Source organism: Pagrus pagrus (genome assembly GCF_965226575.1).
Source record: "Pagrus pagrus genome assembly, chromosome: 8".
Taxonomy (NCBI): Eukaryota; Metazoa; Chordata; class Actinopteri; order Spariformes; family Sparidae; genus Pagrus; species Pagrus pagrus.
This window is the reverse complement of record NC_140192.1, coordinates 8261734-8280432: the sequence shown is the minus strand read 5'-3', so window position 1 is coordinate 8280432 and position 18699 is coordinate 8261734. Positions and strand designations below refer to the sequence as shown.

The following is an 18699-nucleotide window of genomic DNA, read 5'->3' as shown; positions in this document are numbered from 1 at the left end:
ACAACATAACAACAATGAGTGGCCTTTTTTTTCTTTCGGCAGGTGAGTTGTCATTTAAAGCCCTAGAACAAATACAGAGAAAAAGGAATAACACATTAAAGAATGAATTATGGATGAACCCAAGCTGAGAGTGAGAGAATGAGACAGTGGCGAGGACAGAGAGAGAGAGATACAGATGAGAGAGGGGAGCCGGGTGAAAAGGGTGATGTAGTATTGATTTTTCAGTGAGTGTCTGGCCAGCTGGCCTGAGTTTCATCTCTCTGTCTCCTGTTTGTCCGCCTCCTCTCATAACCCTGGGAGACTCGCTGTCGTCGCCGCCGTCTCTCTCCCATTACGACTCTACGTTTGACTCATGGGGTTGTCTTTGCTCATCATTTGTGAATTACTATAAAATCTATTGATTTTTATTTGCAGGAAAGATACTTAAAGCGAAGCTTCTTGTTTCCAGTGTGGTCTATAAATAAAGTAAGCTGACCTTAAACCTGTCATGTGACCCATATTTCTAGGTGCACGCCAAAGAAGCATGGGACCACCTACACTCCTTTTTCTTGATCTCAGCTCATCCTCTTCCTGTTGACTGCCTGCAATCATTGGTCTCTCTGCTGTCATCAACACAACCTCAGCAACCATCGCCATCTCCGTTATTGATCCTCAAGCTCTTAGTCAACTTTGCTGTTTTCTCCCAACACTCGCTGAGTGCATCAACGCAGATTTTACAGACGGTGAGAAAATTATGTTTTCTTCCCCTGAAAAATCTGTTACAATCTGTTTCGACAATCCTGCAACATGAGTCATCGTGCAGTTTGTTCTGCTACGAAAAATAAATATGAGCCTGGAAGGTAATTTTTGACCTTGGAAACGGCAATTGACAAAACAATCTCACTACTAGTAGCATTTAGTAGAAATATAAATATTTTAGGTCTGTGTGGTACACAAAAGGTTCCATTAAAGTGCAAACAGAGTATATCCTCATGTATAATGCATGATACTTTGGACAAGTGTGTTGTTTTGGCAATCTATTGGTTAAATTCTGCATTGGATATTAGATGCTTTGATTATTAGGGGTATTGTAGAAGTTCAGCATACATTTTGGTCCAAAAACTGTCATTGCAGGTACACCGGTTTTATTTTTGGATGTCGGATGGGCACAAATCATTAAGATGTGGATATATTATGAAATACAGAGGCATGACATCAATTTCAGGGGGTTCGATGATGAAAAAAAAACATCTAGAATTATCAGGTGTTGAATTTTATATCATATTATACCATGGTCTTCACAAGTGATCATCTCACATTCCATTTGCTAGTCAAGTAGCTTCTTGAGGCTGGAGTAGTGAACAAAGTTTCCATTGCATAAGAACCTTTTGGGATGTAGTGATGATGCTGATGTGATGACTGTTGTTCCAGCTATTAGTCAAACCCTAAGGTGTAGCCAGGGAAAATAAGTTATGGCTTGTGAAAAATGTAATGAAATATTATGACTATGGTATGAACAGGATAATGCCCTTAGAATTAATGGACACCTGATATTGGACACCTTATCGGGCATTATCGGTTACATATACCACGAGTAATGTTCCTTTTCTTGTTGAAATAATGCCCTTTCAGAAACCAAGTTTGCTTTTCTGCCCTGTTACGAGCAATAGCCCTATCTTTTTGTCTTTGTGTGTGTGTCAGTCCAGGTGGTGGATCAGTCTGGTCTGGTTGATGAAGCAGCGTGTGTTCTCGGCTCACTGCAGCCCCGACTAAACGAAGGAAGCTGCTCATCAGACGACCGTAACAGAGTTCATCTCAGGATCAAGGCACTTCAAAACACACTTATGCATTCGATATAGAGTCCTGCTGAGAATCAAGTACACACACTCTAAAACAGGTGGGAGTGCATTCCCACACACACGCGCGCGCGGATTAATGCCTATCACCACACCGTAGCAGTGAGTTCATCCTCGGCTCAGGGTTTTTTCAGGGCACCTTTGCAGAATGACAAATAGCCACGCTTTTGTGTCGACATGCTGCGGTACAATGACAGGAGTGTGTCAAAACAGCCCGACGAGGACAGATTATGTGGAGAGGCTACAATTATATACGCACACACACGCATAACACAGCTACAAGGCCCACAAGGACACTTGAGCAGTGACAGATCACACTGAAAAGAAGCAGCAGCTCGTACAACATGTCCGAGTCCTCCCACTCGTATAATTGTGTGACAATATAAATCCTTCACGCTACACAGGCTGACTGAAAGACGTTAAGGTTTGGAGGACAGGACAAGCGAATGTCAGTTATCTCTGCATATTTATTATTTGTGCTGAAATGTGTTTATATGAGAGACATATTCTTGCAGCACTGTGTATATTATAAATGTAAATCATTAAATGTAATTTCAGTTCTTTCTCTGTGAACATGTCCTATTGCCTATTATTTATGAAAAGGAAATGACTTTGTCCTTTTTGTGTTTCGTCCATAGTTTTAAGCGTAGACATTTCAATTTGAGAATACCGTGCTAATGCTCTTATGAATAGTCGACTATGTGCTGGACAGAGATGTAAAGAAATGCACAATGTATATTGACATTTTTGTGATGTCTTAGCAAAATGATTAAAAATCTGGCATTATTTGTGTTTTGTTCTGAGTTTGCTACATAATGCACTTGTTATTATTGAATGTGATTTGTCGCAGATTTGTTTGTGATATTTTTGCTTTTAAAGTAAAAAAAAATGGGCTGTAATTGGAGTAATTACTGGACTGTAAAGTGTATGTCTTGTTTTTGGGCAGAGACAAACACAGACAGCCTAATAAAGAAATGTTAAACCAGCCATTCCCAAATTTAAGAATGAATTTGGGGCCCACCCAAACTTTAAACCACAACTCAGATCCCATCATTGACACGATATAAGATACATGCCGATGTCGTGTCATAATCTGTTATATAACTACCTTGTTTTATCATTTCAGATTATTTTTTTTATTCAAATATTTAATCTAAAAAATGTTATTGCAATATTTAAACTTGATTACAAATCAAACATCAAAAACTTTAAGATTAGCTACAAAATGTGTCTTAGATATTTTATGAAGTATTCTGAATCTGAATCATGGATTTATTCTTTAAAGTGTTAAAAAAATGATCCTCTTCTGTCTTTTGACTGGAGTAGAAAGATGTTCTTATTGATCAGTGTTGTAGATATTGCAGTCAACAACAAACACCTGTCTAACCTCTGAGAGGGAACTTTGTAATGGAGCACCACACATCATTGTGTCTGTGTAGGAACATTTTTATTACAGAAACCTAACATCCAATTTTCCTCACTGGATTTGTGAAGGAAAAAAAAATTATTTGGAATCCACTCAACAGTTTTTTATGAATACATTACACAGCCGATGTTTAATTCAGTAATACAGATGTCTTTGAAATGACAATCTGGCTGTGATATTTGTACCTTAGTTGCATATAAATTCAGTATAATAGGCATGAGGGACTAACTGATATTCAGGTTTAACTCCTTCAGTGATGGATTAAGTTTAAAGAAAAGTCTCGCATTTATTTAAAGAAAACATCATTTTATTTTAATATCAACATATCAAAGAGTTTTACTTTAAATTACACAGAGAACAACATCATTCACACAGGTTGCTCTGAAAGTTGTCTGTTGTATATTTTCCAGTGTTGACAGGCCAGAGTAAAGTCATTTGTTACATATTAAAACATGACTCACCTGAAGGTATTTCCAGTCTAAACTTTTAAGCACCATATCATGGATTCAGACTAAACAGACATGAACTCACACCTCCACAGCCACACATATACAGACTAACTTAAACACAGCAGCTCCAGATCTGAATCGTGACTGTCTTTCTCCATGAAATACTTCTTTTAAAATGGGTGAAAATATGTCATTTTTCTCTCTTACCACAACAATAATGTTGACAACAACACTGTATTTCACTGGGAACAGCTGGAATCATTATTGGTTCACACACATCAGCTGTTTCTCTAGACTTGAATGAACGGAACTGCTGCGCTCTAAAACTTGCCAGCTGGCCTTGGCCGTAGAGTAAGAGCACAGCCTTCTGGTGTTCACGCTGCTGAGCGATTCTGCAGCGTCCCCGCTGCTACAGAGGAAGAGGAGGTGAGCGCTGGGCCTCCGTACGCCCCCGTGTGCCAAACTCCTGTTGTCTCCGTCTATGGTCGGCAACCTGGAAGAGAAAGATACGTGCAGATTAGAGATCTGCAAAGCATTTGGTAGACGTCTACGTTATCCTCTAGCTGAACTGTTGGCATCTACCTGATACGAAGGCAAAAACTGAATGCAGTGTGTGTTTAGGTCAGACAGATAATCCACTTTAGCCAAAGAACCTGACAGATATTGTTTTTTTTGTCACGGAAAGTAAAAAAATCTAGACCAACATAGTTTTCGATGTGCATCTCTAACAGTTTGGTTAGTAAAGACTTGTAATTGAAGAAAAGTATCGATCAGGACATTGTAAATTGAAAAATTGTGAATTGAACTCGAGTAGTATCCTCTGTGGTGCCACCAGGGACGTGATCATTTCAAGTCCTTTAAAAAAAAAAAGAAGAAAAAAAGTTTCCAATCACTCTTGATGATGTTCTTGTATGTTATCTGTTAAAGGGGAAGGATGACCCAGTTGAGACCAGTGCCAGTGTGTTGTGGTTCGGTGGTGAGCGGCCTGAACTCCTGTTCCTGCTGAACTGAGCCAGTGGTTTTATAGGACTGATTATCAGCTCAGTAGGCACAGGAAGCCAAGCCCAAATCTCTCTTTCTCATGAAGCACTGGCTGGCTATGAACACATTTCTTTCATCTCGTGCTTGCAGCGTTTGTAATGAAGCAAAAAAGCAACTCGGGCTGCGTGTCAGGCAGTGTTCCGCTTTACCACGCTATTGTCGGTTCTTTTTAAACTGTTGAGATGTCAGAGAGACCGCAGCTACCCAAAGTGATTGGTACAGTGTTGGCATAAAATAAGGCCATGAGGCTATTTAAGGAGTCTGATCATAAAAGTCCAACTATGAATCCATCACATTCATGTTGCAGCACCTTCTGTGTGGAGCATGCATACATACTGCATCACCAAAAATTGAAAAAGTTTCCAACATAGTATTCGAAAATGCAACCGCTCCCTTAAAATACGCAGAACATTAAAGAGACAATCATTCAAGTTTAGTCGTGTGAAGAGAAGAAAATGTGGGCGGTGTGGGCAGAATAAGTATATTTTCGGTGTCTTTATACAATGTTGCTTTGTCCTTTGATGTGCAGAGCGCCATTTCCCTCCCATTAGACTGTAATAAATCACCTTTTAGATACGCGCTCTGATGGCAATTCCTCTCTTTTACAGGCCTTTGATGGTCATTACTCTTTTAACAGGCCCTAAATATAGGTCTAAAAATGGCAGGCTCCACATGGCCCTCATTTCTAATTCACACATCTGTCCTCGTTTAGTCGCCATTTTGTCGTCGTGAATATAGAGCGCTATAATACCTCCTCGCAGCTCATGTTCTGATTTTTGCCAAAAAAAGACTGACCGGTTCTGAAATACATTTTCAGCCATCTGTCACTGTTTTGATCGGGGAGCGGTTGGTCCAGAACAGTATAGCTTTGCATTACAATCAGCTGGTGCAACAGTGGAGCCACACAACACCCACGTTGAAGTGAAAGGTTATACAGTGAGCTACTGTTGGTCAGCATTTTAAACTTTAAACAAGTTATTATATTTCGAGGTAGACAGCTTTGGCGTTAGCTGATGAATGAGTTTTTTCCGAGAAACTTTGTTGTTTAACAGTTTCCAAACGTCTCTTTTTCTTGGGACATTTCAGACAAACTGAGATTTATTGATCATTGACTTCACAGAAACAGTTGGCTGTTTGCATTGTTTTTTTTTTGTCTTTGAAGCTCATCTCGTCTCGATTTGGTTACAGTCTGTGATGCTTGAAACAAAATGTGTGGTGTAACCCAATTGAGAATTCCTGCGTTTCTAGTTATCAGTGGGTGTTTTACAGGATCGCAGCCTTTTGTTTCTCCTATCGGAGACGAAATGATAGAAGCTATTCTGATGTAAATCCACAGTAGAAACACTAAATTGTCTCAATAAATTGAAACTGACATCCCAAAAATGATGGAAATCTCCAAAATCATTGCAAGATTCTCATCTTTGACGCCTCAGTCTTGTTTTCCTTCACAGTGTGGAAATGTGTTGTGTGAGAATCTGTCGGCTTTATGGATCTCTGTATCTCCACTTCCTCAGGCTGAGATTAGATCTGAAATCAATACACATCAGCCAGGGATGCACGGATGGCACTTTTCACTGCCAAAGTGATTTGAAGTTTAAAAACCTAGAGCACTTTAAGTGCTGAAGGGATGATTTTGAGTGCTGATTTGCTTTGAGCACGGTCAACCCTTTTTCATTGAGTTACCCTGCTGTATCTAAGATGAAACGTTATGTTAAAGGGATAGTTTGACATTTGGGAAATATGTTAAATATGTTAACATAACATCCTGGTGAACCACAACTTGTTTTCATACAAACAAAATGGAACGTGTTTATTAATGAACTTAATAAGTGCTTGTAGGCAGATTTTGTTATCTATGGGAAGAGCCAGGCCAGCTGTTTACCCATTTTCAGTCTTTATGCTAAGCTAAGATAAGCTAACCAGCTGCTGTCAGTATCTAGAGCTAGATAAATGAGCCAGGCCGATATATCAGATGGAACCAGCTTATAGCAAGTGTGTGTGTCTGCCAATAACTAACAGGAAATTGCATTATGGAAAAGCCAAATTTGGGATAATTTAGATTTGCTCAGGATTTTGGTCGCAGTGAAATCAAATCACAAGACTAAAAAAATTAAGTGATCATGATTGTTAAACAATGTACTAAACCATCATCAGTATACGGCTCAACTCTTAAAAAGACTCAAATGAGCATTTTTAGCACCCTCATAAGCATATACACAGTGTTTACCGGTATTTTCGGGACTCTTATTTTGAAAGGTAAAAACAGAAGGAGTCTGTCTGGTAATGCGCTGTAAATAACATGTGAGTGGAATAAAGAGCTTGCTGCTCTGGTTCAGTAAATGTGCGATCCATAACCTTGGCTAAAGTGTTTTACTTTCCCCAAGGAAAACAGATGCAACAGATCACAACATATCCTGCTGTCAACTCCAGTAAGGTCCTCGTCTCCGCTCCGTGTCTGTCTGGGCTCCTCTCCCGTGGTGAAACGCACGGACAGCGGAGAGGAGAGGAGGAGGTGTAAGAAAGCGCGACTGTAAATGACGGCATAACGCAGTAAAGCTCACATATTTTGGGTAAATAACAAAATATTTGGTTTCTTTCTTGAGGCGAGGGGTGTTCAGTTAGTTGCATTCTTCAATTACGCTTCTAGATGCCACTAAATGCTATGCAACAGACCTTTTAAGAAAGACGCCGTCTTTTTTTGGAAAGCTAAAATAGCGGTGGCATTCAAAAGTTGCAGTTCTTTGCAAGTTCTTTGTATATTAACTGTAAATCAGTATACTACGACAACATGTATGGAGGACATACTGCACAGAGCTAATACGACTTTAAGACACAGCGAGTGCCTGCTGTAAGACAAGAAGGAAAAAGTGGAAAAACAAGACACAGATGATGATGAGGTGATGATGGCCACTGCTCCCGGATTGATGAAATATCTGTCAGCAGCATTAGGCACGGTTTGGGTCTCCCCAGGCCTCATTAGTACTGGAACTACTGAGTCTCTCCAGAGGTTCTTGGCTCTCACCTTCGCTAGAACTACAGAGCATGCAACCGGCATCATCTACAGGATTATCTCTTCTACTACGTAACTGCACGGAGACAGAAGCAGAGGGTTAAAGCAGGGGGCACGGGAGAAAGATGAAAGAACGAGAGACAAAGCAGGAGAGAGTGGCGCGGCGCTCATTAGCAATGTTGCACGGTGTTTTGAATTCGTGAGGAGGCTTGTGCGTTTAATTCTTCAGAGCGAGAGGGTCTCGGCGGAAAGTTTTACTGGAGGAGATGAGGTGTATTTAGACTGAGGTGACACCAAATTGAGGGAAAATGCGGGATGAAGATAAGGGGAGGAAAAAAGAGTGAAGTGAGATAAGAGAAAGAAGGGGAAGGTGAAAGAGGACGAAGACTGAAATGTATAAACACACATTAGAGAATTGAAGTCGCACAAACACACACACAGCCTCCACTGTAAGTAAAAAAAAGAGAAAAAAGAAAAACTTCAAAGAACATTTCTTCTCTCGCTTTTCTTTCACACCGACTCATTCGCTTCCTTTGTTTGCTTGTCTGGTTCATGCTCTCCTCAGGTGCAGAACTTAGCCACTGTGAACAAAGAGGAAATCAATCACTGTTCACCAATCAGCTAAGCTCTGTGCCTGGCTGGAGAGAGGATACAATCCCTGTCTGTCAGGTCGACTGACGTGTACACACACACACACACACACTCACACACACTCTTACACGAATGCACTCACATCAAGACCCCTCTGGGCTCCCTCATCAGCCTCAAACCCTCAAACACAATCACTCTTAGATAATCATGTCTTCTTTAGTTTGAAGTTTCTGGGGGGACGGATGAGCGTGTGTGTGTGTGTGTGAAGGAGGGGCTGTGGTTTCCATGGCAGCCGGCTGGGTCAGGGCTGTGTGGTAATCCCTGGCAATGTGATTTTATCATAAGTCACAAATCAGCACGCCAGGAACCCTCACAGCCCAGACATGAATGAACAAGATCTTCTTCTCTCTGTCTTTTTTTTTTCTTCCCCCCACCTTCTTCTAACTACATCCTCAAGTCCAGCGCTAACCTGCAGCACCCGTGAAATGAAAAGTCTCTAACTTTCTTTGTTCTTCATCCTTTAGCACAGTCATGAAAGACAGGACCTGTAGATCCTGTCTCCCTCTCACACTGCTTTTCCTTGGTTACCCCTCTCCTCCTCTCCCATTCGCCACGCTCGGCTAACCCGGCGATATGCCCCTCATTAAGCGGATCAAGAGGGATTCCAGAGGCATGTACCGGGGGAAGAAAAGAACGAGGGAGTGAGCGGGGAGGCAGGGATAAAAAAAAAAAAATGTAAAAAAAAAAAGACAGGGAGAGACCACCCTTCTCCTTTTAAAGGGTTGTGCTTTTTAGATTTAAAAACACAGAGCAGGGAGCGCGCCTTGACAGACATGTTGTTTTCAGTTAAAACCCTCTCAGCCCGCCTCAGCCTAATCCCACTGTACTATGGGTCCGTGTGTGAGGGTCTAAAAGGGTACGTGGAGGGCTGCTCGACTTAAGGGGGGAACACAAACTGAGCAGTAAAACATGAATCCGTCTCCCCACAGAGCGATATGAAAAAGCGGTGAAGAGGTTGGTTCATCCATCATTTTAATTGGAGAGAGATCTGGACCTGAGCTGAGTTGACCAGCATGATGCATTGATGTTTACAGAGGCTTGGTACTGTTCAGTCCAAAGGGAAGCAATAGTAAAAGTTAGGATATTAATCTCTAAATGCTTCTTTTCTTCTTCTATTCTTTTAGGTGTCTTTGCGGCCCCATTTCATTCCTCCTGTACTTGTAGTGAGGCTCCACAGGGAGATGTAGTGAGGGAGTGAAGGATGATGACAAAAGATCTGCGGGCACAGACAGATAGGCGCTATATACGTTCGTGCGATTGTGTGTGTGTGTGTGTGTTTCACAGAGATTTATCAGGACTGAGCCAGATGCCGAGCACTTGTCTAGAAAGCCTTTCACATCCTGTGCAAATGCATAAAGCTGTCCGCGTGTGTGTCTGAGCGTGCGCGTGTGTGTCTGAAGATAAAAGCCCGTCTTGTAGAGGCTCGGTCACGGCCTAAAAAAGGATTTAGAGCTGTAAGTCACTCAGGTTGATGGGGACAAGTGTTTAGCAGCACCTCTTGACGCAGCCCGCGTTGACCAAGGTCACAGACATCTTGTTTGACCTGGTCTTCACCGAATTGGGGGCCACAAGATAATAACACAGCTGGCTGATTTCAGAAGCTAATTGGGATCCTTGATCTTAAGTCTGAGGGTTAAGTCAACATTAACTGCTGTGTTGTAACTACTAATACTTGCCACTGGCTCAGTCCTGCCATCTCTAACTTACAATGGAAGGAACATTTTCCTCTGGCTCTTCTAATATTAGTCTTTCTTTATTTCTAACACTGTTCTGTTAAGACAACCATGAAATATGAAACGACTGATGTTAGTTTTAAGCCAAAGTTAAACTTTTAAGCCAATTTCAAACCTATTTTCCCAATCAGTTTCTTTCTTGAGTGACGGATTTCACAACAACAATTTTCTGAGAAAGTTATAATAACTGTGGGTATTTTTTTAAATTGGAGATTTCTGGATGTATGATTAAAGAGAGCATGGCTTGGTTGAAAAAGAGGCATCAATCAAAGTTTGTCAATATCAGAATCTGAATCTGAATCATCATCAGGGAGAACCACACTTCACGCACGGAAAATTTTGACAACTGATTAGACACTATTTAGTAATTAAGCTGTTTTTCGAGCAAACATGCAGTCAGTTGCTCGTTTTAGCTGCTCAAATGTGTGAGAGAGATGTCCCTGTTTTTACATCACTATAATTTAATATCTTTGGGTTTGGTGATTGCTGGTCAGTTGTCACATTCGTCAGTTTTACAAAATGTCTTCACATTTTTTAGATTTTAAATCGATTAATAGATCAAAAAATCAACAGCAACATAGGCTCAATGAATCACGTTTTAAAGGCTTTTATGAGTGTTAAAACCTCAAAGGCAGACAAGGCAATTCTGGAGAAAGATAAGTTCCCAGGTAGTCCAATACTGATGCTTTGGGTTACGAAAAACTGACCCAAAGCATCTGTATTTGACTACCTGGGAATGAGACTAAAACATCAATCATCTATCGTTCTCCAGCGTCCCCTTCAATACCTTTAAATAATAACAAAGAATGTTTCCTTCTTTAGTTTTGATTTTGTGTACTCGCTGTGATTCCAGTTCGGGACCTTTAGCATACCTTTACCTTCACGATGAGCCATCATTCATCACTCCCCACCGGCTTGTCTTCACAATACTATAGCTGTAGCATTCAATCCATATCACACTACTGTATTGTTTAAGAGCTTTGAAGAAGAGTTGGGTTACAACTGTGCAGTTGAATTGTTGAGCCAAGATCTGTTTAATTGCCTGCTCATTATTCAAAGGTTAGTGTCAGTAATAGCAAGACTGTTATGAAAAGATCAGCAGCTTCAAAGAGACCTGTCTTCACTCCCCTCCTCCCTTCTGCTCTCCTTCTTCCTCCCTTTTTCTTTCTGTCGGTCTGTCGAAACCATAAATTTCTCTCTTCCCTGCATTTAGTGTGAGACCAATAAACCCCTCACTGCTCTGAATCGTCAAAAACCTCAGTGGCTGACACACACACAGTGTAAAAATCACCCCACATTGAGCAGAGACGTGTCCCGAGCCCCTCAGAAAACGCTCGCTGACCCGTTCTCTCCCTTTTTCTCTCTCCCCTTTCTCGTTTGTTTGAGGAACACATTCCCGAATTCCTTCTCTGACAAACACATCCTGATGGCGCTGCTGTGAAACCACGGAAAAGGCCCCATTCTGAGTCCACAAACACACACACACACTAAATGGGCTCAGGGAGGAATGTGAAGTATAGGTAGCCAAGTGACTCAAGTGTGTACTGTCTGCTGGTGCAGATGGAATCCGGATCAATTCAACACAAAGCTTTCTTGTACGGTCGCCAGCTCAGACTGAAAGGTCAGACGTGAGATAGGGATATCATCTGTGATTTGTATAATTACTGAGGAGGAATAATAATATTGTTTCACGATTAGATGACACAGAATATTTGAGAAATACTCTGAAATGTTTTGTCACACCGATGTGTTTTTGGTTCTTCTCCACCGGCCAGTTAAAAGATTTAAAACTAAACTGAAGCAGCTGAACACCTACACAAATCTATTTTTACATCTTTGATACAGCTTGTTAGCAGACCTGATGTCTTTTCTACCCATTTTCAGTGCCACTGAGAGCAGGTAAAATTACAACGAATTTTCCAAAGGTGTCGAAAAAACAAAAGTAGAAAAGAAGAAGCTGAAAATGTTTTCTTTTTGGTCCATTTAGCATCTGACACACAACATGGTCGGCACTAATTTTTCATTGATGAAAAACTAAGAAAGAGACTTCACCTCCATCGTCACAGCACCATCTCCTCCACCACTCTGCGTGCCGATTGGTCCATTTCCTCCTGGACCAAGGAGAGGCAGCGACAGGCCAAAGCCTGCTGCTCAGTGGCCTCCTGAACCATCAGCTCCCCGTACAGATACACACCCATGGCCTGGAACACACACATACACACTCAATTAGATTATTGTCCTTATTATGTAAAGGCTTCTCTCTCAGATTGAATCAGAGTTTTGAAAAGTGTTTGAATATTTCATTGTATTTACTTGATCATGAACCAGAAAGTGTTCCACGTCTCCGTAAGCCTGACTGTACTCATGTTTGACCACCAGCTCACACCAGCGATGTCGCACCTGGAAGCCAAAACAGAGGAAAAAATACAATTACTATTAATGCAAAGAGAAACACAAATATGAATTCAGCTTGCTGCTAGACTTTTAGTAGCAATGGTAGCACAGTACTGTCAACATCGACCAACACAGAACCAAGAAATCAAAGACAAGAACATTAGTGAATTAGGCATTAAAGCAAGGGATGGCAAGTTTTTTCAGAAGCATTTTTTGCTATTTGTAGAAAATGTCTCAACATCACGACAGCAATTAATAAATCAAATGCTTGGACAAAAAAAATCTGTTGTCTGTTGTTGTCGTTCTTCAGCCCCTAAAGCTAAAGAATGAGTTGCTGAGTGGCGACAGACTGTCGTTCAGCGGCTAACGTTAGCATGAAGCACACACAACGACAGTAGTGAGCGGTAAACAACGGGCCAGGTAGCCTTTTCAGACTGAGGTATGTCAGTGACAGCTATTTTGCTTGTGTTTATATGACTATGGCATTTAATAGAGTTGTTTATTTATGTTTTTATTAGACTAAAAAAAGCTATAAAAGCATCTTGAATGTAGCGGACTAGTTCCCCCATTTTATCAATTCAAACTAAAGCTATATAGAAAATTAAAAGAATTGCACTTGCCTGTATTAGTCCTCTAATATGCCTCTATGTTACGTCTGAAGTTGTACAGGATGAACGTAAGTGTTTGTAATCTAAGTTTATTTTGTTCATCCAAAGAAGATCGATCTCAACACATTCAAGCCTTAGCAACTTATACATACCCTGGTTACAGTGCAGTTAGAGGGATGGATTAAATACAGGTCATACCACAAAAAAAATAAATAATATCACCAATTATTTCTTCAAAAAGTTCCCCTTGTGGAAGACATTTTATTCCAGTGCACTCACGTTAATGTGATCAGATCTCCCTCAGCTGCAGTAACAAAAGACAAACAGCTCATCTGACAAGCCGGGAGACAAAGCTGCCCGTCTGACAATGAATAAATTCATCCAGAATCGGAGGATTAACAGACGTGAACTTTGTTTTAGAAAGCAGGCCATCTCGATCTAAAGTTCATGTTTAAAAGTTCTATTCAATTCTTCTGTCCATGTGTGTGTTCGGTGTGTGTGTTCGCTGTGTGTGCGTGTGTGCGAGTGTGTTTTTACTGTATGTTTGCATGTGTGTGAGAGCTAATGCCTGGCCTTTCTCCCAGAGGATCAATAGGAGCTCTGTTGCCGAGGTTACAGGAGAGATCAGAGACTGGCTCTGTCCCCGCCTCAGCCATCATCCTTCATCATCTGCTACGAGCGTGCACGTGCGCCCGTGCACGTGCGCAGGCAGGCATGGATATACGCAGTGCATGTGTACATGGATACGCTCTCGTGTAGGAGACAGACAGGGGGATGATAAAAGAGACAGAAGAGCGATAAAAAAGATCCAGATGAAAAATCTTTTAAAGCACTGTCACTTCTTTAAAGCCTGACAGTTTCACTTGGCTGCTTTTTTTGTGGGTATTTCAATCTCCTCCATAACTATCTCCACACACTCAGGATGATAAACTAGTCCTTTGGAGAGTACAGTGACCAAGCGTGGGTTTTTTTTGGTGATTGATTCTATTTCAACAGCTCAAGCTTTGGGCATTTTCACAGCGCTCGTACAGATATTCATTTTGAGGATGTGCACTAGAAAGGGGCCAAATGGATCTACCTGAGTTCTGCGCGAATGTGAGCACACTCTTAATAGGAGCTTTTGCTTTGATTGTAGCGCCGTCCTCCACCTGTTTATGCAGCAGGAGAATGGAGACTGAGCGACGCTCCATTTACTAAATTTAAATCCTCACATTACTCCTGCAACCTGCTAAATAAACATGAGTTTAAGTGGTCTCAGAGGGGCTTTCTAGTTCCTCTTCCAACAAAATATAAAATCTTCCTTTTCCCGTACATTCTCTGCTTCTGTTTTCTCTGCGAGGCTCCAAAAAAACCCAAACCGGACATGACAAAAAGCAAAGGGGTATAAGGTAAGTGTAACATGCACAGGAATAAGGATATATGTGTGTCTGTATTCATAAGTGTGTGTACAGTATGTGTACCCTCTGGTGCCAGCCCTGCCCTTCTGGCCTGCGTAGCCCCAGCAGCTGTTCTCTGCACTGGGTTACATTCCTGGGGAGAGCCCTGGGGCAGAGCAGCTGCCTGGTGCACCTCTCCTTACCCTTTTTTTTTTTAAACTCTGTTTCCTCTCGCTGGGCCCCTCTCTCTGACAGCACATGCAATAACACAGTGACATTCCTTCATTTATTACTGCACCCCTGCCCCTCCTTCACCCTTCACCACCACCGCCACATACATATAATGATGCTTCCACACATGTATGAAGGCTTACAAAATAAATCTCCACTTTGTCTTCCTCTTTCAACAGACAGAAGATATATTCTACTTCTCTCCACATCACACTTGCGTATGCTGCAGGATCGGCTTCCAAACTATTCGTGATGTCACGAATAATGCTTATACTGCAGGCCAGACTCTTAAAATAAGATTTTCAAAAAAAAAAAAATGTAATGCAATGAACGTAAAAACAGCCTTCTATGTCAGACTCTGCACATAAATCATTTTGGACAGTGACACTCAAAAATTCAACTGTGGGAACAAGAAGAAAAACGCATTTTTAACCGGAGGGGGACATCTCAAAACAAGAATCTTAAAGATAGGACAGACGTTACAGTAGTCTGGACATGTCCACATACTGTATACCAGCCTCATAAACAGCTTGATCTTTTTGAGCTAAAGCTGTTTTTACTGTTTCTGTCTTTCATCTAGGGCTGCAACTAATAATTATTTTCATTATTGACTGATTTGCTAGTTGATTTTATGATTAAATTTGGTCTCTTAAATGTCAGAAAGCAGTGAGCCGGCCACTTCACACTGCTTATTTGGTCCAATTTACAATCAAGACAATAAAAGCGACAAAAGCGTCACAATTGAGGTGGTAATACAGATGTTTTATGTAGGGCTGGGTATCATTAAAAGAAGTAAGTTCCTAAATATTACATTACACATACAGTACACATGGTGAGCCCCATGTCTAGGTGTAACTCAAGACAACTCAGAATTGGTAGATCTTGGTACAACAAGCATGCTGCATATTGCAACTGCTTATTGGCTCACTGTCGCCAAGAGATGAACTCCTTAGGTACTGAAATTTGGTATCGAATGACAAGACATTTTCCGATACTAACTCTACTATCAACTTATATATCTGTGCTCCTTTACTGCCAATTGCCAAATAATGGCAGTTATTAATCGGTTTGACTAATTTCTTTAAGGAAAAAAAGTTATATTTCTCTGATTCCAACTTAATAAATGCAAATGTGGTTGATTTTGCTCCTCATTGACAGCAAACTGAATATCTTTGGGTTGTAGACAAAACAAGGCACTTGAGATCGTCAACTTTGACTTGGGTGAAACGTTTTTTATTGATAATTGTTTGTTGCAGCTCTATCCATTACACAATCATTATTATTTGTTTAGTGGCATCTGTTAGAAATGAAAGGGGATCCCTTCCTCTGTGATGCCTCTCGAGGTTTTTCTATTTTTCCCATTAGAGATTTTTTATTTTGTGGTTTTTCTTGTTCACTTCAGAAGCCATTTTTGTTTCCAGTCTGTGAAGCCCACTGAGACTGTCACTGTGATGAAAGGCTACACAAATAAACTCCGGTTGACTATTTTCTCAAACACTCCTCGGTTTATTTATTCTGAATAACTTCTTTTCCTCGTTTTGTTTTCTTCACATGTGGAAGCAGACTTGATGTGGTCAAGTCAAGTCTCCGGTCACCGGAGGAGTAAACCTAACCTGGGCTGGAAACAGACAATGTGTCCTGTGTGCTTGACCGGCAGATGGCCTTCGACACACACAAGCACGCATGTACCCGCTCACAAAATTACACACATGCGCGCACACACATACATGCACATGCACAAAGAGAGGCACACAGCATCTCACATCACATGAGGCTCATGGGAAAAGTCATGCTCTCTCTCTCATACATGCGAACACATGCTCCGGCTCACACACGTATTCATGGTCACTCACACCGTTCACAAAGCCGTCCCGGCTGCACGCACACTTGTGGTCAGCCACATATTTCCTTTCACTACACACACACACACAGACTTGAGCTTGCACGCCAGTCTTCACTGCACCTTTTAACCCAGAGACTTCTTTATCACTTTCACTACACGGCGTACCACGTTAAACATCTCTGTGTTCAGCAACTGACAGGTGGTGAAAGTATATGTAACAGCATGCCATGCTTCTATCATCTGGTTAAGCTGTGGTAATGAGAAAGTACCTTATAAGATGGATTAATGAAATTGATTTAAACAGCAAATCAGGAAAGTCTGCCATTAACGCGGTATGAAATCATCATCAGCAGACTCGCAGCAGATTTTTACTCGATGCAAACTGATAATACAGTTCTATTTTTGGGTGAACAATCTGTCGTGTGTTTTGTGCTATCTGGATGCATCCTCGGTCTGCGTATTGCTAACCGCTCTTCAGAAGCCATGAGAATCATTCCTCTAATCCAATATCCATCGACTCTGAAAAGCTCTCATTCTCTATGAGGTAAACGGCAAGGGGCTACAGAGGCATAATTGCGCTCGGCCTTGTATTCGTCATCAATCCTTCTGAAAAGGATGTAGAGTCCGACAAAGCTTTAGTGAGAAGAGACAGACAGGGAGAGAAAGAAGGAGAAAGAGAACAAATGGGCAAATTCATAAGGAGAGACGTAGGTGATTAACCTCTCCTGAATGAGATTACCAACATTAGGACAGGACCATTGCCTCCAGACAGGTGCGTGCAGGTGTGTGTATGTTTGCGAGAGCGAGAGTGTGTGTTTCCATGCATGACTATGTGCATAATGGCCCTGTGTATTTTTAGCGAAGGCTAAAAGTTTTTCCTGGAAATTGCAGATGAGAATCTGATTTCATCTGCCAGGAAGAGGTCTGAACATAAAGCTGGACCCGAGGCTCAACGTAAAGTGGCCTCGGCTTGTAACTGTGAGGTTAATAAGTGAGTTTAAGGAGACCTATTGTGCTTTTTCAGTTTTTTTCCTTTCCTTCGGTGTGTTGTATATGTTCTTGTGCATGTAAAAGATCTTGAAAGTGAAAAAGCCCAAAGACCACGGCAGCTGGAGCTCTTCTTTCTGACAGAAAACACTGTTCCTGATGGGCTTGAAATGCCTTGTCAGCAGTCCCAGCTTTAATTCTTCATGGTAGAAATTAAGCCAACTGGAAGCTGAAAACACAACAGAGCTGACTGGAGACACGGCTCAGGCTTGTGTGAGCCGACCAATCAGAGCACACTGGGTATTCAAGAGGGGGGTGCTTAAAGCGACAGGAACTAACACAGAGCATTTCAGGTGGAGGGGGAACACCGTGCTGCAGCACTGGACAGTATGAGAAAAAGTTTTTTTGGAGCATTAAAGCACGTAAAGCTATTCTAGTAGTAACCCAAAATAAAATGATGAACCTGAGAATGAGCATTCTCCTTTAAGTCACAGAAACAGAAAAATTAGGGGCAACATTTTTTCTATCTGTGGGAACTTGTATATGCAGCCTGAGTTTGGAACATAAATCATAAAAACGTCCTTTAAATGCAACTTTAGTCTGGATTCAATACAATAACCACTCAGCCAACATCTGAGCCCCATTATATACATTACTGCCCTAACAAAACAGCTCATATAATTAATAAGAACTTGTAAAGAACTAAATATGTATAAAATTTTACTTTTCAAGACGAGCCATGTGTTAACGACGAAGGTTAGCGTGGACGGTTTACGGGCCGTGCCGCAGCTGTGTTTTCACACTCCTGTACTGAGAGGCGGCGCTGTACAGTAAGAACTCCTCAGTCGCCAACACACACAGCTGCAGAGCACAAACACGCACACACACGTACTCACAAACATCGTTAATAGTACCATTAAGGAACTTTGTGCAGTACTAAAACATGAAGCGAATACTTGTGGGATTTAGTCAGTAATGGTGGCTGTAAAGAAGAGAGATGCCATTACAGCAGAATTTACTACACATTACTAAGCGGTGCGCCTTGGGATGGAAAGGCAGAGGAAACCGTCTACTTTTTTATAATTGGAGGAGATTATATAGCTTGGGATGCATTC

General features: G+C 41.4%; 2 protein-coding genes across 4 annotated transcripts in view; one reads left to right on the top strand and one right to left on the bottom strand.

Moving 5' to 3' along the window:
• fancc (FA complementation group C) overlaps positions 1-2621 on the top strand; it is a 29815-nt gene extending 27194 nt beyond the window's left edge. For both annotated transcript variants that reach the window (XM_084360842.1, XM_084360841.1), the window contains 2 exons: positions 507-722; positions 1686-2621. In XM_084360842.1, coding sequence (XP_084216968.1) covers positions 507-722; positions 1686-1838 — 369 coding nt within the window. In that variant the 3' untranslated portion in view covers positions 1839-2621. The remainder of the gene's footprint in view (positions 1-506; positions 723-1685) is intronic.
• Positions 2622-3386: 765 nt separating this feature from the next.
• aopep (aminopeptidase O (putative)) overlaps positions 3387-18699 on the bottom strand; it is a 79281-nt gene continuing 63968 nt past the window's right edge. For both annotated transcript variants that reach the window (XM_084360033.1, XM_084360034.1), the window contains exons 16-18: positions 12459-12545; positions 12198-12346; positions 3387-4203 (exon numbers count right to left, since the gene is read on the bottom strand). In XM_084360033.1, the coding sequence (XP_084216159.1) occupies positions 12206-12346; positions 12459-12545 (228 nt within the window). In that variant the 3' untranslated portion in view covers positions 3387-4203; positions 12198-12205. The remainder of the gene's footprint in view (positions 4204-12197; positions 12347-12458; positions 12546-18699) is intronic.